Genomic DNA, 23,669 nt, shown 5'->3' on the forward strand with positions numbered 1-23,669 from the left:
GGATGGCCACTTATCAGCATCTTGCCTCTTCTTCTGAAAGAGTGGGTGCTGGTCCCTGCCCGTGCCAGCACTGTGATTTATTGCAGCCGTGTGCCCTTCTGTGGTCTGGAGAGGCTCCTTCAGCTTTCTGCCTGAAGAAGGCCCTCACAAGTGACACAGGTTGTTTGAGAACACGATGCACTCGCTGTTCCCCTCTCCTGTGACATTTCTTTCCATAAGCAGCTGAATAGCAAAACATATCAGTGTTCATTACTAATTTGGTTATTTATAGTGAGCTGCCACAGATGGAGGCTGCAGCACTATTCTATCTTGAGGGCGTAGCGCCTGCCCGTCCATACAGACAATTGGTAATTAGCACAAGAACAATTTGTTTATCTATTCTCAAACTTAAATAAATAGGAGAGCCATTTATCTGTCAAAATTCAACTCCCTCCCATTGCCAGATCTCCAGGTTAACTGCTTAATGAACAGAGCTCATCGCTTCAGGTATTTAGGTAAAAACAAAAGGGTATTTTAAAATAATTCCCCTAAAGAAAATTAAATATGCAATAAAAAAATAACAGTTTATGTACTGTTACTTAACATTCTACTGAAGGCATAGAATTCAGAGCACAAGAATCGGGAGCACAGGACAAGATGAAGATCACTGGAATGTCAAGCAGAGGCATAGAAAAGGGCCAACTGGTACATATATATCCTAGTTACTCCTGGCACGTGCACTTCCTATCAGCCCAGCCATCCGGCTCTCAGCCGATCGCTCCAAGTGAATCCTTGAATGAGCACAAAACTGGGGCATAGAAGGCAGAGAGGATACTTGCAGTTCTCCAGGTAAAATCCCACATGTGCACTAAGATGCACTTGCACGGCTCGGATGGCAGGACGCTGCCCAATGTAAACACCACACAAGTCAGGGAGAAGACATGACATAATCTCTTCTATTTTTGTTGCTGATTCCAACCCTTCTTTGTTTTCTTTTATTCCCTATACCCACCCCTGAAGTTAGGGAAGAAAGGAAGAGTCTTGATGAATAGATGGACTTTGTGAGTTGCACCCAAGGGTTGGCCCCTGTTCCCTCTCTCCTTGCCCCCACCACTGCTGACAGAAGGAAATGGGAGCTGCTGAAGGACTACTCACCCTCATTTTAAAGGCCAAAGTAGTCTGTGTGGAAAAAACCCAAACAACCCTTGTCTTTCTCACGGTTCAGATGTTTTCAGCATCTGAAAGTGTTCACTTACTCAAGCTGGCAGGTGTAGCTTTTTTACATGCATATGAGTGTACACACATCCATACATACAGGGTGGGAAAAGCAACGGGAGAAAATAAGAATGTTTTAGAGGTTACTGCTATCAGACAGCAAAAGTGGGTCAGAACTAAGGAATTCTGCCTGGCCTCCATTTCAGATCATATGGGTCCCCGTAAAGAGCTATTTGCTTGTTGTCCTCCCACCTGGGCAATCTTCATTTGACCTTTTTATCCTCCCATCAGCATCCAGAAAGGGGATAAAAGGTACTAAATAAAAGTAAACTATTTCAAATACAATGGCTGGAAATAACTAATGAGGAGCTCCTTATTTTGTCTTTCAGCTCATAACTCCGAATTTCCCTGTAGTAGTCAAGCTGGGACATGCTCATGCTGGAATGGGGAAGGTAAGTAAAAGAAAAAATACGTATAGCTCAGGAAACAGATATATATGTGGCACAGCATTCCTGTGATCGTACACAGCGGGCCAGCCAGTGAAGGGGTTAAACCTCCCCACAGCCTATCTGGGTTGCACTGGCTGTTCCTGTGGGAGAAAAGGCCTTTTTCCGCTGTCATGCACTCGGAGTCAAGCAGTGGTATTGGGTTGGAGGCTGTCTGGGATGCGGGAAGGGGGGTTGTGAATAGTGGGGGAAAAGCTGGCTGGGCTGAAGTCATTAGGCTCGTCTTTTATATATTTTCTCCTCTCCTGAAAGCAGCAATGTTGTTTATTCAAGCACCTGTAATGTGCAGCTACACCCCATAGCTCTCACAATGAGGAGCAGTGGCACTGGTCTTTTTGAGTGCATTATGATGACCTTATTCAATAAAATGGGAGCCCTTCAGTTATTTTTTTCCTCCTTGCAAGGAAGAACAAGACCTTACAAAGCAGAGTGGCTGGTTGCCTGCCAAGGAATCCTGAAAAACAGTTCACTCCCCAGAAGGACCTGTTTGTTTTTCCCAGGCTCTCCGGGATCTTTATTCCCCCAGTGAATTAGCAGCCCATTTTTGGGGGTGACTGGGCTCCCCTTTCAGCGAGGCATCGTCAGCACATTTCTGCTGCACTTTAGCCTCCCCTTTCTTGCATATACCTTTTAAAAAGGCATCTCCTATCTGCCTAAAACTTGATTTGTTTAGAAGTAGGAAATACTGATGTATCATCTCTGAATCCAAATGGGTGGTGTATTAACTTCCTAACTGATACCCCTGTCACAGTGCTTCCCTAGAGCAGACAGACCTTCTCCCAGCCTCACACTTTGCCTGAAAATTATATATAGGTACGCCAAACTGAAACTCGGTACAGTTTGTTTGCTTCTGCTCTGGAAACAGAAGCCCTTTCTGGCTTCCTGGATTGCACATGGAAGCTCTCATAATCTTTCTTGCTTTGGTTGCAATGTTCCTCCGTCTGGGTTGTAGATGCTGGAGAGGAAGTGGGCTCAGAGCCCTGGGCCAGTGGTGGAGTTGGCTTTCAGCATCAAAGAACAAACATTTAAATAAGCAGGAAATGTTTGTTAAAATATTGGTGCTGCGTACGTTAAACAGGCAGAGGTGTCATTGAATTGGAGTACACGCGGACAGCCTAGGGCTGCTTGTACAGAGACCCGCTGAACACGTCCCTCGGAAGGCTTTCATTAGCAAAATCCAACTGGGACAAACCAGGAGAAAGAAACCTCTCCCCAAGGAAAGGTTTCAAGTTCCTTGAGACCCTGAAATTGTGGATCTCTCTGACTGCTCTTCAATTTCATCTGTAATACAGGGAGGGCTTCACATGTCTCTCTTGCGCACAAGTGACCCTCAGTGGCTACAGAAATGAGGGCAGAATCAGGGAAGAGTACCCCAGACACCAGATCTTCTTCCACCTCACTTGCCCTCCCATTTTCTTCTTTAATGATGTTGATTTTTGCTGTCACAAGTTACAGTGGAAGAGAGTTTCTATTCAAACTCCAGGCAAAATTGTACACAGTGGTACAAGGGGGGTACATAGGAAGTCGTTCCTGATGAAGATAGGCTGACAGCTAACATCTTAGAAGAAAGAATTGGCCTGAGGCCAAGTTTACTTTAGTCCCTTATGAAATTAGGGACTACTAGCAAAGCCTGGATGTGGATTTGGGCACAGAGTTTCAACACTGCTCTGTTCAGTAGATGGGGAAGGTACAGGAAGGAAAGGTTGTTGACCTTACGGTTTTAGTTTGGGCCCTTCTCCAGCCACAAACAGCCTGAAGGAAAGTTGAGACTGATTAAATTAGTCGCCTTGAAGACTGCATTTCATTGCATAGAGTAAAAAGAGAAGAGAGAAAGTGAAAATAAAATAAAGAACAAGTCAGTTAGTTGAAAAGACAAGTAACAGGAATTTGTTTCATGCTGGTTTTAAGTCATTAGGGTTCAAGCCCAAATGGGCTTGACAGAAAGAAAACACATTAAACGTCAGGAGAAATACAGATAAGCAGAAATGTCAGGAGAAATACAGATAAGCAGAACTATGGGTGTACTAGAAGAGTAACACCTATAGTTTAAAAAAAAAAAAAAAAATCACCTGCAATTAAGTAATTCAGAAGAGGAAAATTTCCAGGAGCCACAATGGTAGTTTTAACCATCATAATGTAAAAGCAATAACTAGTGACGATAAGGAGATTACAGAGAGCTAAAAGATTTCTTTGCACTGGTCTTCAGAAGTAGAGATGATAGCAGGAAATAGCAGGTCTCTGGCTGGAAAATATACATAATATGAAAAGAGAGAGGTTGGCTTTTGGTTTAGATGAGTGTAAGAAAGTAAATATTAATAAAGCACCTGGATCGGGTCATGTTTTGTGTAAAAGCACTGACTGAAGAAACAAAGGATAAAATAACCAACCTATTAGCCAAAGTACACATGAGTATTAAAAATAGTACTTACTGCAACAAACGATGCCAAGATAGTGAGCCATGTATTTGTACCTGTGATGGGTGCTTCAAAGGATGTGAGCATTCAGATTACAATCTCATTACCAGCAGAAATTGTCACAGAAGTACTTACATTTTTCTTGTTATTAATGATAAAATCACATGTAATGGGAGGTGCTAAGACTTAGGAGAATGAGTAAAGATGGGAAGTCCAGACACTGTTATTCTTTATTTGTACTGAAGCAGTGGCCAAGAGACAAAAAAACTGTGGACACAAAAAAGTCCTCTTACACAAAGAGCTCCACCATTGACCTGCAGAGGCATTTGTGTCATTTCACAGTTCTTCTCCAGTTCCTCTGTGTTACAGACCAGAGAGATTATAATGATTACCTGATACTTACTCCTAATTCATGTTCATAAGGCTCTTGGCACTGTAAGAAGTGCCGAATGTTTATTATTTTGCAATAATGGCTAGAAAGAGCATAATTGTAATAGTCAGACTTTCATTTTCACTTATTGTTTTCACAACATTTTCACAAAATTCACTCACCACATTTTTTAATCAGAGGGTTGAACAAAGAATCCTCAAAGCTAAAATAGAGAATTACCATATTAGCACCTGCAAGAAACTGGTCTATGGACCATCTTTAGCTTGGAAGAGGAGCAGTCTAGTGTTCGAGGTCAGAACCCAAAGGGGTGGCAGTATACCATTAGTGATAGAAATGCTCTTGCTAAGCAACACGTGCACATAAGGTGCAGGTGGAGATGAAGAAAACAAGTTTGCATTAAAAGGCATCTTTTTAAATTTGCCTTGAGAAATCCAGAAACCACAGCCTTTCTATTGACTTGAGCAGAGACACCAGGAATAGCCTTCACCCAGAGAGACAAAGGAGCCCCAGACAATCTTTTCATTTAAAACCAGGACATAAGCTCCTCAGCCCCTCCCATGACCATCATTATCTCCCTTCCAAAATTTGGAGTCACTTCGTATTTCACTGTCAATGGAAGATCATAGCAAGTGCTCTGCGTGCTGCTGGTCCAATACAGTATCGATACAAATACAGTATCTGTAGAAATACTGCTTAGACAATGGTTTACAATGGAGTCAGCAAAGAAGGATCTTTCTCATGTTGTGGTTCAGTTTCCCAGGCAGTACTCAAGAACTCTTCCAGGGAAACCATGGATGAACACTGAGGAGAGATGTGCTTCCCTGTGCAGAAAGGAACTCCTGTTCAGCCAGCAGTTCCTAGGCATTTTTAAGCATTGTGCAGTTTGAGCCTACCTACCGTAGAAGAGATTGGGGTCTCTGTTGAATAGGGTGAGCACTGCAGTGAGAAAGGAGTAACACTTCTTCCTGACTCCGGATCTCATAATGCCAGAGCCCATGGAAAAGAATAAAGCCCCGAGTGTGTTAATATCTGCCATTTGTGTTCTAACGTGACCCTGAAGTGCCCTAGGAACAGAGCCCAGCACTGCAAATTCACTCAAAGAGCCTCTTCACCTCTTCCTGATCAGATCATGAGAAAGAAACAACTGCCAGATCTGCAACAAGAGGCAAAACAGTATCTGTTCACGTGGCTTTCTATATATTTCTATGAATTTAATAATTCTTTTTTGCTACTCTTAATTTATTTTTAAGACCTCTCTAATTAGCCCAGTTTAAGTCACCTCCTGTCCCCTCCTGCCCCATAATTATGAAAACACCTCCCCAGTACAATCCTGGCTCAGATGAATTTATTACATTGTAGAAGAAAAACTTGTTGTTCATAATAATGTGGTCAAAGTTATTTTCTCTCTTACTGGATGGGAAAGACTCCTCTACTATTTTTTTTCCCTGGTATAAATATAGCACAAACTAAACAGAGCCACTCTGTAATGTAAAAATACTGCAGGCTTTTTATCAGGAAGGACAGCTCGTCACCTTGTCTCTCTCGGAACTGGAAATAGAATGTTCCAAAAGTGAGAGCTTTGAAAATCCAGTGTGCTAAAGAGGAAAGGAAGGGGAAAGGGCTGCCTCGGTTTGTCAAGGGACAAATATTTTCTTTTACAGAGGACAAATAATGACTTGACATGTAACATTCACAACAGAGCAGCCCAATCACTGCGATCCCACTGACTCATAAGCGAGGAGGTACCACCCGTCTTGAAAATAGTAAAAACAACCCCATTTTTTGCACATCAGTCTGGAAGCTTTTGCTGGACACAGAAAATGGTGACCGATCTGGGGTACTGGGGACCAAAGCTGCCAAGACCTGGGGCTGAGAGGAGCTCTTTGTTAGCAAATTAGTAGTGATTATAAGGTTTAATGCATTAAAGGCAGAGTAACAGCTGGAGAACCTCAGTGTAACGATAATAAGGCAGGCAGGCTCTGTTGTGTCTTTATTATTTTGAGGTGGGCCAGTTAGGCCTAAACTGAATGTGTGCCAGCTGGATCAGGTATTTTCTGAGAAGGGGAGTAGAATTTGGAGTAGAGGGAAGGAGAGACCCTCTGTGCAGACCCATTCCTGAAGACCTGCTGTCCCAAAATGGTAGTCCCTACAGAAAGCCTAAATGCAGGTCAAGAAGGATGAAAAATCACAAGCTTTGCATGGCCACGCCAGTTCCTCTGGAGAAAAATACTCAGACTGTGCATTTTCACAAGCCTACCAAGACTCAGTTAAACACCACGTTGCCAAGCCCAGTCCTGGCTCAGCCTTGGACACTTACCTTCCCGCTGAACCTGCCTCTAACCCCAGTTTGGGCACAGAAAGTGCTTCTGTGAGCCGTCTGCAAAGTGGTGTGGGTTTAACCTGTAGGGCAGAGTTAACTCTGGATGACACTCAGAAAGGCAAGGCTAGGGCAGCCCTAACAGACTACTATAATTATGACACTTTGGCCGACTGACTATTTTTTCATGTGGCCACGTAACTAACAGAAGCAAAAGGGGACTGTGAGGCAATACCTTGTAGTGCTTAGGCTAAAAATGAGAGACATAGCCTTAGGACCCTGGTGTCCAGGAACATCTGGGATATACAAGAGGCAGTAGATTCAGGAACTACAAGACAGAGGAAGCAGAAATTTCTACGCAGGTCCCCCAGTGCAGGAACCTGTGTTCAGACAGATCTCAAAAGTGGCTCAGACTGCTTGGGAAATATCCACAGTGGGTTTCTAACAATGCCAAGACCCACCCTCCAAAATCCTGTTTTGCAGGAAGGCCTCAAAGGAAGGTCCACAGTAGGGATGGGGCAGAAGTGCTTCTTCCTGATCTGACCTTCGAATTGCTTTCCAACCAAGGGCAAGAAAATCCGTGCCTCTTGGTCAGGCTGAGGATGGGAATGGGCAGACTCTGAGATGCCACCACAGGGCAGAGGGATGGTCACATCTGTGTGGGCATGTACCCAGGGATCCAGCCAGACTCCTCTCTCCAATGCAGCAACAGGGAGCGCTAGGGCATGAGCAGTGCCTGGGTTAGAGAAGAGAGACTGAAGGGAAGCAGGGACTATTCTTTTCTTACTCAGAAAAGGCATTTGTCAACACACTGGCCCAAACTCTTCACGACAGGTCACTAAAATGCTACAGCAAACAGCAGCTGATGGCCCCAGAATGAGTCTATTGCTGCTCAAACAGCCAGCACAGCTAAGCAAACAGGCTGCCAGGGCAGGGGCTGTGTTTGCACTCGCTGTTTGCACTCCTCTACGCAGCTAATGGGATATTGCGTTTATCCAAAGAAGGGTGGGGAGGGGGGAGAGAGAGGGGAAAAAAATGGCTTCCTGTTCAATCTCTTTACAACTTCTTTTCTCAGTTTCATGCATTGGCCAACCTACCATTTTCAAAGACAGATTTATACTTTCTTAGGTAAATTGGTAACTGTTTGCTCTAGAACTATTTTTAATAGTCCCTTCTTAAATAATACCCTCTGGCATCATACTACATCCACCCTGGCTTTGGTTATCTCTAGGGGTTTTTTCTCCTGTTAGGAGAATGGATATTTTATTGAGATGTAAAAGGCTTAGAAGGCAGGAGGAAATGAATTATACAAAATTTAAAAGTAGAAAGCTAATAAAATGGTGGGCTTGATAGATAAGGCAGGAAAATAAATCTAATTTGACTGTAACTCGAGTGCTTCCTGTTTATGAAGTAATAACCGTACCCTGGACTAAACCAGCGTTAACCCAGGACACGGCTGTTATTTTGTCAAATTTGGCTGGCTCTAACAATTAACAACCGGTGGCTCAGATTTCAGCCTTGGTGTGGCGATTATTTTGGTGCCTGGTGGGAAATAAGGCCATGATCTCCTAAAAGGGGACCTCTGTGAGGTGCATTCTCTGAAAAGTCCATGGGAAGGGCTCTAGCACGGGACAGGGAAGATGGCAGAGCTGTTTCCTGAGGACTGTGCAGTCACATAGACTGTGAGAGTCATCTTCTTTGGTTTTCATTTCTCATTTTGTCTACTCAGTGAGTGCCCCCCTCTTTATTTACCCAGCCAAAAATTTTCAGGCTTATTGTAGAAAACACCTTCAGTGCTCTCCCTCTCTCTCCATAGGGAGGGAATGATGGAGAGGAGGAAAAAATGGACCCTTCCTTTCCATAGCATGCTGTATTTTTGAGGAAATATCCCATTTAATGAGATAAGCATACAGCTCCTTTCTAGCAATAACAATACAGCCTAATTCCAACCTGGAGAAGGAAGCAGCATCCCTTCCTTTGCCTCTGGGACAAATGTTCCTGGGCTGGGGATGCAAACATTTCAGCCGGGGCCCAAAAACATCTGTTGCACAAGCACAGCACTTTGTTTCCGATCTCACAAATAACCTTGTTCCAAGTAGGTCATTATATAACGGCTTTTGTCTTTTCCCATTGCCAAAAGGGTCTGGAAGAATATGTCATAACATGGTGCGTGGCCTGCCCATGCAGTCCCTCCTGCATCATCTCATCAGGGTGGGACTCTCCCATTTGGTGTCATTCAGCCCAGCACAGCTCTTATCTGTGCAACAAAAATACCCGGCCCCAGCACAGCCGGCATTGTACCCCCTGGTATTTTCTAAGCCGTGCCCAGGATGCGGGCTCCCCACCATGTGAGCTGATCCCCTCTCCCACTCCCTCTGTCACCTCTAGGGCTATTCCTACCACCTCACCCTGCTCTGCCATGCCAGGAGCAGCCATCACCGCACACAGCACCACTCAGACACAGAAGGGAACAACACAGCCCGGAGCAAGGCTGCTCCTCCTGAATGACGTGCAACGGTTGCCTTTACATTTCCTCTTTGTGTTTGTTATTTCCTTTTTTTTTTCCCTACCCTGCCACCCCACTGATGACTGTCCCCTTCCTCTGCTCCTTTTCTTAGGGGTCCCTGAATAGCAAGAGCAAGCCCTCACCACAGCAAAAGGGAGGGCTAGGGGTATTTGGTGTTCAGCAGAGGAGAAGACAAGACCAGATCTTTTTAATTCATACTCAGGCATCTAGAAACGGTCATGGGTCAAACTACTTGCACTTTACACCTTCCTTACAACCTGTCCGGTTCTCAAGAGCTTTTCTGCACCAGGATGTGGCTGCATCTTTGGCTTATTTTATGGCTGGCATTTACACAAAACCACCTAAAGAGAGTGAAACGGGTCTGCAACAAGCTTGTCCTCTGTTCTCTAGTGAAGATGGCTCCTGCCCTCTCATGGTTGAAGGCAGATATGGAAAACCACTTGTTTGTTCTTTGCGAAGAAACACCAAATACCACTGCACACACTTCCTTCATCTGGCTCCACAAAGTCTGGCATCACCCTCCTTTAACACACACACTGACGCAACCGGGAAACTCTTCTGGGGCAGAGACCGGCCGGTTGTCACGAGCGAGTAGACACTTAGCAAAGCAGGGTTGCAACCCCCAGCTGTGGTCTCACAGCATTACCAAACTACAAAGTGTAGGTAATACATAAAGAAAGTCACTCACGCTCACCCTTTTCATACAATGTTGGTCTTTTTTTCTCCCAATTAACCCACCCTTCCTGCATCCGCTTGGCTCTAAGGAATAAGACTTCCACGGGTTTCTCTGATGAACCAAACAAGCTTTTGCCAATAGACTAAAGGCCAGGGTTGATAGTGTGAATGAGGCAAAGTTATCCACTGTGTTCTTGTTACCCGCTTGTTCAGATTTTGTGCTGGTTGAAACCATGACAGTTTATCTCTCCCAAATCAATGAGCTTTTGAAGAGATTTGATCATATCACTAGAGCTTCTACTGTTTTGGTCCTTCTTTCTTCCCTTTTTTTTTTTTTTTGTGAATAAGATACAGAGCATTTCTTGTAACTGAATACAAATCTGCGAAAAACCAGCTTCTCAGCAAACCTCTGGCTCACAGACCACTGCCCTCTCATTTCCAAGCACTACTCAAGTCTAACACCCAACCAGCTGTCCCACACATGTGCCCATGGCATCGCGCTCACACAAATCTCCCTGAGAATCACAGGCTCCCCCACAGACATGCCTTTACTTCAGAGCTTGTGTCCAGCCAGGAGACCTGCACCTCTCCTCAAAGCAAGTCTGGAGGGGGTAATGTGAAATGCCAGGGAACTGAAGCCTAGAGGTGGCAGACAACCAGCTCTCTTGTTGATTTCCTGGCATTGGTTTCTATTTCCTGACCACCCAAAATACTCTGTTTTCATCATCCCAACATGGGAAATAGCAGTTCCAGTGTTTGAATGAAGTAATGCCCCTTAAGAGACCAAGTATTTTTCTGAAGCATCATAAAAGTAACGAGCATTAGCAACAGCCATCTGTGAAAAAGCCTAGCTGCCTCCCTGATGCCAGGTTTGCCAGGGCTTGTGCATGAGGAAGGAGAAAGGGGTTGATTTGCTCTGGGTTGGGTTGGTTTGGGTAACTTTTCTCTTTAAATCACACAATCCCTGCTCTGTCCTCAGCTCCGTCTGTGTGGGGTTTCACTGACATTGTGCTATTTGGGCACAGAGATGACTTTTGCTCACAACGTATTCCTGTTCTTTTTGCTCTCATCACTTTTTCACTGCATATGGGCAATCAAGGTCAAAGTTGAGAACCAGCATGACTTCCGGGATGTGGCCAGCATAGTGGCCATGGCAAAAACCTATGCCACCACCGAGCCGTTCATTGACTCCAAGTACGACATCCGAATCCAGAAAATCGGCAGCAACTACAAGGCTTACATGTGAGTGTATGGCCATGCCGGAGTGAGACGGGGGGAGGCAGTACTATGGATGTGATCCAGTCTGTGCTTGCTTCGGGCAGGAGTAGGGAACTGACTTAATTTCCTTGAAGAATAGCCCAGCTGTCCTCCTCCCACCTCTGAACCCAGATCCCTCAACCACCAATCATCTTCTCCATTGCTCACTGTCAGTTCATTGTCTCTGGAAGGTAAATCTCTCTCTACCTGTTTCTGAGATTCAGTTAGTTCCCACTGTAACAGCTGTGCTCTGCCATCACCTTTCACCTCTCCCTCCTGTTGTTGAAGGGCTCATCTTTCCCAGCAACATTCTTCAGCTCCCAGTACCCTCTAGTGGGAACTGAACTCACCCCCTTCCCACCTTGGGGAAACAATAAAAAAGATTAAGCCAGCTGCAACTCCAGGAGTCCTACAGTGTCCAATCCATAGAAACATGCCTTCCTCTCCCCAGCTGGAGACCATGGCACAGCAGTCGCACGAGGACACGAGGACCACAGCCCGGGGCACGCACGGCCACAGACTGGCCAGCATGCAGGGCTTCCCTGAGCATGTTGCATGAGCGCTCCTTGAAGCAGACAAGGGAGGGAAAGGAGAAGGAGAGACATTTCTGTGGGTGCCCCAAAGCTCCTCCCTGCCCCGTGGGGTAGCGAGGGAAGCGGCATGAAGGCATCCCTCAGCACTGGTATGTTTAAAAGTATGAAAAAGCATTCAGTCAAACATCAGTAGTCGTCAAGCTCAATTGAAGATGTAACCACATAAGTCAGTGAGACACCTGTTTCTTCTTACTGCAAACCAGTAGATGAGAAAAGCCAAATAGCACAACTTCTCCAGAAGCTCCTTATCCAGCCACAACATTCTGGGCAAGCAGACGGCTCCAGCAGTACATTCTTCAGGTCGCCAGATACATTTTGTATGTTACCTCACACCCACAACACTGTGAGTTTTGCGTCCATGTTTACAACCCTCCAGGCCATAGTTCTGGCGAAACGTAGTTAAATAAGATAATCAAATGTACACGACCACATATTTTTCAGCTATAGCTGCCTAAAATTCCCATTTGCATTCCTAGCACAGAGGTATTTAAGTAAACTAGATAATGACTGAGCCACATTCTTCATGGGAAGGACTTGTGGGACACTTGGCTACTTCATGTGAACTCAGTGAGAGAAAATTTGTTTTAAATCTGATCGGGTCAACAATAGCACAATTGCCTAATATTACATTAACATCTCAGGGAGTCTGGCTCAAATTGGCCAAAGGAAGGAAGGTTTAAAATATCAATTAAAATTCCATATTCCTGCCAACCTACCCAGTCTTGGCCCCAGAGCCTGCTCCCAGCCTGCCTCTAAGTGAAACAAAGGCCCAGTTAGCCTGACCAATATCCTCTCCCTGTTTATTATTCGCACTCACCACACACTTATCCAGGCAGGGATCAGAAATAATACCAGATGATTGAGGAAAGAAAGCAGTCACACTAAGACCTAATCCCACTTGGGAATATAGCTGTGCAAACAATTGTTTGCTAAATGAAAAATGTTTTCACACAAAAACAGCTATGAACGGGAAACACCTTAATGAGAAATGAAGCTTATTAGCAAAGAAAGCAAACAGCAAAATTCACCCAGGAATTTGCTAACCCAGAGGGTTGACTTGTACTGAGAGCGCCATTTATGAGCTTGGGAGAACAGTATAGTCAGTCCCACGAGGGACTGTTCCTTCTCTCTCAGCATCAGGCTGAATAGAAGGTTAGGTCTATGGTATGAGTAAGTCCCTACAATGCCCAAGGATGGAGGTAAAAGCACCCAAAATATCAGAGCTCTCACCGGTGTCTCAAATAGAAGACTCAAGATCATTAGTCATGCTACCAAATCTCAGCCTTAAAGGCAATTACAACATCTGCAGTAGCATCATGCTAAGCGAATGGCTTTGATCTGTGAGCCATGAAATCTACCCAGTATTTTTATACCTTCACCCACACATATAGACTTGAAAAGCCCCCTTTCTTCTGAGAAAAGGCTCTGTATTGAAATTCTCCAGAATATGTTTACTTTGCACCAAGCATCTGCCAGAGGGAGGATGCTGCAGGGTGACTCATGCATTCCTCCCCGCCCCAGATGTTCAATGCACTTCCTTCCAGCCCGTGACCCAAGGCTTGAGTTCAGTTTCCCATTGACTTCAGTGCAGTGACTCCAGATTTACACTTCTAACAAACACCTACTTAGCCCATGCCTTGGGCCAGTCTCAAAACAGCAGATAAGCAGCATGTGATACATGCCTAAAATTCCACCAAATGTATTTGACTGTCACTGTAATTATGGTGAGGAGAAAACACTGAGTACTGCTCATGTGGCAGGGGAAAGTGGGGTAGAAATTATACTTCCTTCACCCCAACCGGGAGCAAACAGAGGGATTGCTTCCAGTTAGGACTTGTGAAATATTTTTCACTTTGAATGAAGCCAGCAGTTGCTGACTTTAAGGAGCAGGATATTCCTTGCCACCAGCTCTTAGTAAGAGGGTAATATGCTTTCCTTTCTAGTTTCATGAGTGTGACTTCTGATCTCGTAACTCAAATGCAGTTCAATGCGATCTGCAGGGGATACAATATCAACTGTGTCTAAACTAGAGCTACTTTTAGACTGAAATGGCCCAGCTTGGAAATGGTGAGTATAGGACACCAACAGCCCACGATCTGATAGTCTATCCACTTATCCTAAGCAATGCTGAAGGTATCTTGGTCACAGATCTGCTTGATCAACTGATCCCTAAAAGCCTTGGGTCCTTTCTTTTAAGATACTGACTGTACTGTGGCCTTGTGGAGGGCTGACCCTGGTTGCAGGCCAAGTGCCCACCAAATCTGCTCTATCACTGTCTCCTCAGATGGGCAGGGGAGAGAAAATATAACAAGAGGCTGATGGACTGAGAAAAGGACAGGGAGAGATCACTCACCAATTACTGTCACAGACAAAACAGACTTAACTTGGGGAAAATTAATTTAATTTATTACCAATCAAATCACAGTAGAAAAATGAGAAATAAAACCAGATCTTAAAAAACACCTTCCCCTCACCCCTCCCTTCTTCCTGGGCTCAGCTTTGCTCCCAAATACTCTACATCCTCCTCCCCATCCAGCGGCACAGGAGGACCAGGACTGAGGGTTGTGGTCAGTCCATCACACGTCTCTGCCGCTCCTTCCTCCTCAGGGGAGGATACTCAAGCTCTGATCCTGCTCCAGCGTGGGGTCCCTCCCATGGGTGACAGTCCTCCAGGAACTTCTCCAACCTGAGTCCTTCCCACGGGCTGCAGTTCTCCATGAACTGCTCCAGCGTGGGTCCCTCCCATGGGGTGCCATCCTTCAGGAGCAGCCTGCTCCAGCCTGGGCTTCCCACGGGGTCACCAGCCTTGACAGCAAACCTGCTCCAGCCAGGGCTCCTCTCTCCATGGGACCACAGGTCCTACCAGGAGCCTGCTCCAGCATGGGCTTCCTATAGAGTCACAGCTTCCTTCGGGCACATCCCCCTGCTCCGGCGTGGTGCCCTCCCCAGGCTGCAGGAGGGTCTCTGGTCCCCCCATGACCCTCCATGGCAGCAGGGCACAGCCTGCCCCCTCCCCACGGGCTGCAGGGGAACCTCTGCTCCAGGCACCTCCTCCTGCCTTTCTGCACTGACCCTGGCGTCTGCCTGGTGGACAGCGGCAGGTTTCTCTTGGAGCCGGCTGGCATTGGCTCTGTGGGATACAGGGAAAGCTCCTAACAGCTCACAGAAGCCACCTCTGTAGCTTCCCCCCTACCAAAACCTTACCATGCAAACCCAGTATAGCAACAGCCCATGATGTGCTAGTCTACGCACTTACCTTATGTGGTCATGAAGGTGGCTTGGTCACAGGTCTGATCCCTAGAAGGCTGGGGTCCTTTCCTTTAAGATACTGACTGTATGCTGTTGTGACCCCCTGATGTTCAGGATGTTTGGAAGCCCTTTGATTTTCAGTTCCTGAGAGAAATGGGATTTGAGGCAGGGCATCCTTAGGGAATCGTTTTTGTCTTCAGTCTCCTTTTCCACTTCAGGTTGAATACAAAAAGGGAAGGAAAGAAGAGTTTGGTGGCACTTGACACCTGAACTGCTCAGACATGCTTGGAAGGGAGTGATCTTGACAGAGGCTGTGGTGTAGGAATTTGATGACTGGTCCAGAGGGCTTCAAATGAAGATTTCTGTTTAAAAACAGCAAAGTTCCCAAACAGGCAAGTTAGGGATACAGCTGAGAGAAATATTTTGTATCTTATGCCAAATATTGGCTGGAGATGGGTAGGCATAAACAAATCAAACCAATCAGCCTAATGGCTAGAGCAGAGTTCTTATTTTGGGAGCTTTCCCACATCAAATTTCCTTGTAAAACTGTATAGCTGTGATTTGGTTTTCTTAGGGATGACACAGCCGCTTCCATTGGGTATGCCAGGTACATTTTCTAAACACCGATATACAATCATGTTGTCACTAATCAGACTCCAGGAGTTCTCATCAGTACTAATGGGATTCTGGATGCCATCTGCCACTGGGCAATTTTCTGAACGTAAATGTTAATAAAGAGTGGTTATTCCCATTGCAGAACTGGAGAATACAATCCTAAGACTCCCATGTCAAAATAAAGAGACTGAGGGTTGAACATGACCTTACAGGCCGTTAAAGGGCTCATAACAGAAAGCTTGAGGAGGGATTCTTGTGCTTAGAAAGTAGGGCAGGAGGATGGTTGTTGGGTGAAGGGAACAAGGGACAAGAGTCAACTATATGGAAACACAGTTATTCAACACAGTGATCGTGGTCCTTTGGCTTCCACAGATTCATAGAATTCATAGACTGGTAGGGGTTGGAAGGAACCTCTAGAGATCATCTAGTCCAACCCCACTGCCAGAGCAGGATCACCTAGAGTAGGTCACACAGGAACAAGTCTCCAGGCGGCTTTTGAAAGTCTCCAGAGAAGGAGCCCCCCCCCCACCTCTCTGGGCAGCCTGTTCCAGTGCTCTGTCACCCTCACAGGGAAGAATTATTTCCTCTTGTTCAGGCTGAACCTTGTGTTTTCCAGTTTATGGCCACTGCCCCCAGTCCTGTCACTGGACACCACTGAGAAGAGCCTGGCACCATCCTCCTGACACTCACCCTTTAGATATTTACAAGTATTTCCCTCACATTCCTTTAAATATGGCTACAAAGACCATTCGAATTTCACAGCAACTATACATACCACTTTAGAAGAGAAACTAAAAAAGGACTCCAGGATGTCCCTCACCAGAATAATGGGGAACTTTAGGCAGTCAACCATTACAATCCAGGTTTATAGTCTAGTAGGACATCAGTATTACCACTGCTCCACATAGTTTTGCAAGTTCAGAGTCTCTTTTCCACATCACGTTGAAAAGGTGAGAGAACTGGCAGCGGGGGTTCCCACAACCTCATGTTGAAGTGTTGGATCACACCTCACACTCCCCTCATAAATCTCTACCTAATTCTTATTCAGCATGGAGATGCTTCCTGGATGTATCTTGTCTGCTTGTTGACTTTTACTAGCTTATACACTATGCCAGGGTTAACTGCACAGGGTTGTCACAGCAGGTTGTCCAAGGTTTGCCTTGTGCCTACCATCAAGAAGAAAATTTTCACCTCTTGATGGATGATGGTGAAACCCAGGATTTGCCAGAACAGTACCATTTTTGGAAGTCAATCATCAGTTGCACCAATTTTGCACTGGTAAATTCTCCAAGTCCAAATGCAGTGAACCACAGACAGGTCAATGAAAAATCAGTGGAAAGAGGGTATAATCATGTATTATATGACACCATTACAAGTGAAATCGAAGCTATGGAGACCCAGAATGTCAGAACTGTCATTTTTAAAGCTGCTCAGGCAGATGTTTGCCTGGAAAGTTGCTTTTCTATGGATGGAGGATGCTACCCATTGCAGAACACAAGGGTGATTATCCCAGAGATCTTCTACAGATATTTCAGCTCTCCCGAGCCTTATGTATAAAGAAAGAAAGTACTCACAGAGCTTGATGTGTGCTCAAGATTCCTTGGAGATTTCCCTCTCTAACTCCTCATTCAGCCTTTCATGAGTCTGAACCACATATCCTGTATGTTATGTTGTTCAGGTAGGATTTGGAAAGGCTTCTATGAGGAAGAACCTTGCCTGATCCCCTTCTGTACAAGCACTGAGTCAAGAATGAGGACTACAGTATGAAGGAGGATGGGGCAGGAGTGTATTTTCATGTTCAAGTTATGCTTCTGGTTTGTTTTCCTAGGAGGACATCCATCTCTGGAAACTGGAAGGCAAACACAGGTTCTGCCATGCTAGAACAGATTGCAATGACAGAGAGGTAAGTAAGAGAGTTTCAAGACAGTATTAGCTGTTCTTGGGTTAGAAGGGAGGAATTGTGTTTCAGACTTTGGTTAATTGAGAGGACTGGTAAGTAAAGTCTCCCAGGAGGCTAGATAAAGAAGTTTAAAAGACCAAGTGGTTCCTTAAAAAAACACTAAGGACACAAAAGGCAAACTGTCCTATTTTGGAGAACAGACTGGAAGTACAGCTAGAGACCAACATTGCTAAATCATTAGATCTTTAGTGAATGTAGCCACAGGAAACAAGACCAGCATGCTAAGGTCAAGCACACGAGCACAAACATGTAGGGATAAAATCAGAAAGGTCATAGCACAAAACAAGAAGTAACAAGAAGTTATTCTAAGTACATTACTAATGAGAGGCAGACACAGAAAAGTGTTTTTCTTCTGCTCAACAGAGGGAAAAATCTGTCAGCTGAAGTGTTGAAAGCACTTTTTTGCATTAGTCTCCCAAAAGTGGACACTGTTTTAGCTAAGGTCTTCACAATGCTGAACAGCACAGAAGGAATTGCCTTGTGCATCTTACTACTGAAATTTGTAAATGATACTTCCATATATTCAAATTACTGTGATATTTGCTAATATTGCAACTGCATGACAGTGTTGACTCATGGTAACTTATGCTTTGTTGTAATTCCCAAACTCTGTTTGGCAGAACTGCTATCAAGTCACTTGTTCTCCATCCTATTTAAGTAGACTATTCGTAGATTTATAGAAACCATAGATTATATTTGGCACTCATCCCTAGTGAATCTAAGGTTTTTCAGACTGGACACCTCCAATTTGTCAGAATTTTGAATCTGTCCACGTCTGGGAACCACATTTGAAGAGAGACAGCAATGGAGAGAGCCCAAAGGACAATAAAGGGAAGGCTCAGAAAAATATAATCAAGCTACATGAAAAGCATGCAACAATTGCTTATGTGGTTTTCCACCTTTTTCAGTTAGCAGACCACTGATATTTTTCCAGCAGAGGTGTAGACTTGTGCATAATGAATCTACGACTGCAGTGCAGAGGTTCACTTTCCTTCATTAGCTGTCACAGTGCTGGAAGAAGTGGTCCACAAGCTGAACACCACTTCATCCTAAAGACGAAAAAAACTTAAAGGGCACGAGCTCTTCAAATATATAAAAGGCTGCTAACAGGGCATTACTCACTCTTTATATTACTCGTACAATAGCGTAAGAAATAATGGGCTTAAATTATAGCAGAAAATGTTTGTTTAAACATCTCCTGTATTTCCTAACAGTAAGGGTAGCATAACACAGAAATGGATTGCCTGGGGGAGATGGGGATTCTCTGTACTTTTTCAGACCAGATTAAAGAGATGTCTCCTCTTCGGGGCACAAGAGCTGTGCAGGTGATCATCTGAGGTCTCTTCTGCACTTTTAGTTCTGTGAAAAACAGAAGCCAAGCCAAGCCCCAAATCAGATGACGAAGGTGCCTCTGCAAGACCTTAATAGGACTGTGGGAGCTGAACATTATTATGCATTCTGGTCATTTACAACACAGCTGAAGCTAGCAAGGTGAAGGGCAGACACTCCCACTGCAGTGTTGCTGGACTAAAGCCCAGATTCCTGCCAACCTACCACACTGCATTTTGAAAGTTCATTTTATAGACGTATTATCACAATTCACCACTCCAGCCTTATCCAGCCATAAATGCAGCAAATCCTACTGAAGTCTGTGAGTCATCAGTGCATGCAACAAGGCAGGAGAGCGCTTGAAATGCTTTGCTGTGTAGGAACAACCTGAAGTACCTACCATTCTGAACATTAGCCCAAAGGATTGACATGCCCAGGTAATCCCAGGCAAAATGGCAGTAAATCCTCTGCAAATGTTACCCCTGATGCATATGCATAAATATGCTCTTCTGTCCCATAGCACCGCTATTCCACCCCAGCAGCCCTGACTCCTCCCAGTTCTCACCTAGGGCCAGCAGCATTGAAGACACGTAGCTACTGGGGTCTCTGGCATGGGCAACAACTCCCTGAGCCTGGCCACTGAACCCAGACACCTAGAGTCATCCCTCAGGAGGAGAGGTGGTGCCCAGAAGGGTGCCCATGGGTGTGGAGCAAACAGCAGCACACGAGGGGAGCTCGCCGTGCCTCCGGCCTGGCTCACAGGGTCCATAGTTCTCCTCCTCCTCATGCTACTGACTCCTCCCCAGGCACTGTCTTCCTCAAGGGGTGAACGTGCTTATTAGGGATAAGCGAACACCAGTAGTCGTATGAGCCATATTCTCACTTCTTCCCACAGACATATTCACACAAGTGCATCATTATACTGTCAAGCTATGGGGACTCTGGCTGGCTTCAAGGACGTAAACTTGTTCTTTGGCCAGAACAGCTCTTTACCCAGTCCCTGTAGGGTCTGCAAAATGCCAGTGTTTTCACGAGACTGTGCCCTTCCCTCCCCTCCCTGCATCTTGTCATAGTCCCGCTTACAGATCTGCCATTCTGAGATTATTATTTTTATTGAAATGCTCGGGACTGCAGTGCAGCTGCACAAGAAATAAAACCAGGCCGCCCTCATTCCCTCCTCATTTCCACAGTATGGAGATGCGGTCCCCCCCATAATATGCCTCTGGTCATTCCCTCTCCTCCTGTGACACCAGGATAGCCAAGGGGGCACTCGCCAGGCCTGGCCCCTGTTCATACCAGCTCATGTTCCCATTCTGGGCCAGCCAGAGAAAGGGGCTGCAGCCTGCACTCTCCCTCTGATGAAGCAGTTCCGTGTGATGGGACTGCCTGGCTAGGAGCAACGCCCCAGGGATAGAAGGGAGGCAGGAGACTGGGAAGGGATGAAATCGAAAAAGTAAATTGTAAAAATCAGACGCTGCTGGGTTACAGATCAGGGAGGGGATAGCTACTCCTTGCTAAATTCTGCACTCACTTTCCGATCCTATTCCAGCCCCAATGTGCAGGACATCTTATCAGGAGAAAGCTGCCTGCATAATGGAGGGCTTTCAGGCAAAGCCAATGCAAACGCTAAGGGGCCAACACCACTGGGAGATTAAATGAGCTAAATATTTATAGCTTGGCTAAATGACAGCCAACAGACCTGATGTAAATACCAAGGAAGGAAAGAAACATTTTAAGGTGGCTTTGAGGACAGGATAGAAACAAGCTGAAATGAAGGGAAATTTTAGGCAAGATTCTTTTCTTTTGCTCCATCTCCTGTGCAAGAGAGGGAGGCAATAACCCAGCAAAGCATGTGAAGTGTGCCTTGTGATAAAAAGGGATCCAGAACTGATCTGTGCACCTATGGGCAGCAGGATGAGTGGCTCCAACGACAGCTAATCCTAGGTCTTGCTTCTGTGGTTTCTGCAGGTACAGACTCTGGGCGGACGCCTGCGCAGAAATGTTTGGAGGGCTTGACATCTGCGCTGTCAAAGCTGTCCACAGCAAAGATGGAAAAGACTATATCATTGAGGTGAGATCCTGCCCCTGTGTGCATGGTTAAGCAGCCACTGCTCCTCGGTGCCTGCCCGCTTCCTCCAAGCTGTGGCCCACCGACATGCAAGAAGCATGTGTCAGGGTTGAAATGCCTTCATTTCTCAGTGTGGACTGTGAAAGGAAATGGAGAGCCACAGACTGCCTGGCCACCCCAGATTTCCACCCAATGAATCCTTTTACCAGCATGGGACCAGATGTGAAGCTGCCTTCTTATTGAGCACACTAACAGCCTCCAAGTGTTGCTGGCAGCACCCAAAGTTTGGTGCGTCTCTGCACCAGTGGCCCAGCATCATCCTCCCTATGCTGGGCACTTGCAAAGCCAGCACACCTCTCGTAGCTGCATCATGACAGCATCATGAACAAACATGCCTATATTCCGCGCACCCTGAATGCAGTGACAGATGATGCTGGCACATTAGTCCTGTTAACCTCTCCCCACTACCCATGCAGAGGTCCAGCAGGTGACTCAGTCCACTAAAAAGCACAGTTTCTCTCTGAATGAACCTGTCTTTCTCTGATCAATTTAAAGGGAACCTCAATAACAAAAATCCCAGCTGTATCTTATTTAAAAGAGCAGAATAAATGATGAGAGTGTAGCAAAAAGGTCCCTAAGTAGCAGGAACAATTTAATTTAAACACCAGGTATATTTTCTAAAATCTTCAGTATTCACTACAATAACAGACCAGCAAGACAAAGCTCACAGAGTTACTATGGGCAGTGGGGAGTATACACTTTTGTGTTCAGAGCCCTGTTAGCTGGGCAGACGGTGGCTCTGAGCGCTTACGTTCAACGTGCTCCTTACCAGGCCAGGAGGCAGACGTGGGATTGCAGCAGATATCACACTCAGGTCATCCTAAAGGGGCAGAGAAGGAAAAGCTGGCCAGAAAATCGAAGTGGAAATTTAAGAGACAATCTGGGGGAGAGAAAATCTAGCAAGTAAGCAAGTGCCTCTGTCACTATGTGACTCAAGGAGGCACAGCATCTGACCCACTGTAAACTCCACCAACACAGGCCAGCTGAGGAAGATGAGCAGAGCCAGCCTATGGCTTCATGCAGGGGTGCTGACACACTGGAAAGCTATGTGTGGGAGAGCAGTCCCACCCGCTGAGGGTTGGGATGCTGATGAGAACCACATGAGCCCTCCAGCGACTGTGCATAGGGGAGCAGTGACCTGTCAAAGGCCATGTGATAGAAGCACGCTGCCAGCAAACACGCTGGTGAGCCTCTATCTTTCTTGAAGTGATGGGGCCAGGGCAATGGGTCTGCTCCTGTATGCAATTCATCAGCACCTGGAGGAGCATCCCCCAGAGCAGACTGTCTCCCTGCCACGCACTTTTGTATCTCGATGCACATGGAGCTGAGAAGGGAAGAGCAAGGCAGCAGACTCGCTAGAGAAGTAAGGACATTTGGACTGTGTCCATACATGGTCAGATGCGTGATGTGGTTTTCATATCCCTGCATCTATTCTTGCACATAAGCCTATGTACGTGCACACATGGTTAATTCTGTGCTTAAGGATTATGCCTCCGTCTGGGTATACCTCTGGGTTTTCACATCTGCCCCGTGTGTGACTGACTGGATAAAAAGCACATCCATACGCTAACAGCCATCATCAGCTTGCACAGAAACGCACGCTAATACTCCTCTCTCTGAGAGCAAGGTGAAAAGCGAGGGCTCTAATACGACACAAATCAGAAGGAACAGGGCAGCTTCAGATGGGTCATGCTGAATTATCGCAGCGGAGAACCTGATTGAGCAGGCCTGATGTAGCAACATCTAGCAGGCATTCAGATGCCACGCTGATGGACACTGTGAGGAAAGGAGTAGAGGAGTGCAATACAAAGAGCAGAACAAAGGCCAACAGGCACCTTTTCTACTTTATGCAGATCTGAGGGAGATGCTGACAAGTAATTAATTGCCTCCAGCCTACTTCCTGGGGTACTTTTCTTGGTCTGAAACTGATCCTTTATTTTGCCTTTTTCTTTTGATAGTGGGAGAAAAAAGTTATTTGACAGTGTGACAGTTGTATTTTTCTTGGTGAGAAGGAACAGCGTGCTGTGACATTTTACAAGAAAGCACGCCTAAATGGGCTGAACAAATAAGGAATTTGCACAATGCCATTGCAGGCAGTAATTAATTTTCACAGTGCAAAGCAGTTCTCGAGGAAAGATTCGCAGAGATAGTGATGGGCAGTTCTATGAACTGAGATTTATCACAGTGGTCTGTTGCAATCAGATTAAGACAGATGAGTTATGAACACAGCACAAGAGTAATCTTGCACCCATGGTATTTGTTGTTACTTGAACTTCACCTTCTTTTCCTTTCCCATGGCAAACAGCAGAATCTAGTACACTTCTGCCCTTCACAGCCCTAGCATGCTTACGCACAATTTTCATGGGTCATATTGAAAACTTGGAAGAAATCAGTAGATTTCTTCAAAGTTTCATTCTATTAAAACAGCTGTGAATTTAACAGTATGGGCTGGTACTTGTTTTTCCTCTGCTTTAAAGACCTTTGCCACTTTAAGGGAATATTCAGCATGAATAG

General features: G+C 45.6%; 1 protein-coding gene across 1 annotated transcript in view; it reads left to right on the forward strand.

Moving 5' to 3' along the window:
* Positions 1–1,583: 1,583 nt before the first annotated feature.
* Positions 1,584–23,669, forward strand: part of LOC104504337 (synapsin-3-like) — a gene marked incomplete at its 5' end in the record, with an annotated part of 35,023 nt that continues 12,937 nt past the window's right edge. Inside the window, 4 exons of the mRNA XM_010160027.1 lie at positions 1,584–1,646; positions 11,124–11,266; positions 17,567–17,641; positions 20,996–21,098. Coding sequence (XP_010158329.1) covers positions 1,584–1,646; positions 11,124–11,266; positions 17,567–17,641; positions 20,996–21,098 — 384 coding nt within the window. The remainder of the gene's footprint in view (positions 1,647–11,123; positions 11,267–17,566; positions 17,642–20,995; positions 21,099–23,669) is intronic.

The sequence above is a fragment of the Eurypyga helias genome, unplaced genomic scaffold (genome assembly GCF_000690775.1).
Source record: "Eurypyga helias isolate BGI_N326 unplaced genomic scaffold, ASM69077v1 scaffold2421, whole genome shotgun sequence".
Classification (NCBI taxonomy): domain Eukaryota; kingdom Metazoa; phylum Chordata; class Aves; order Eurypygiformes; family Eurypygidae; genus Eurypyga; species Eurypyga helias.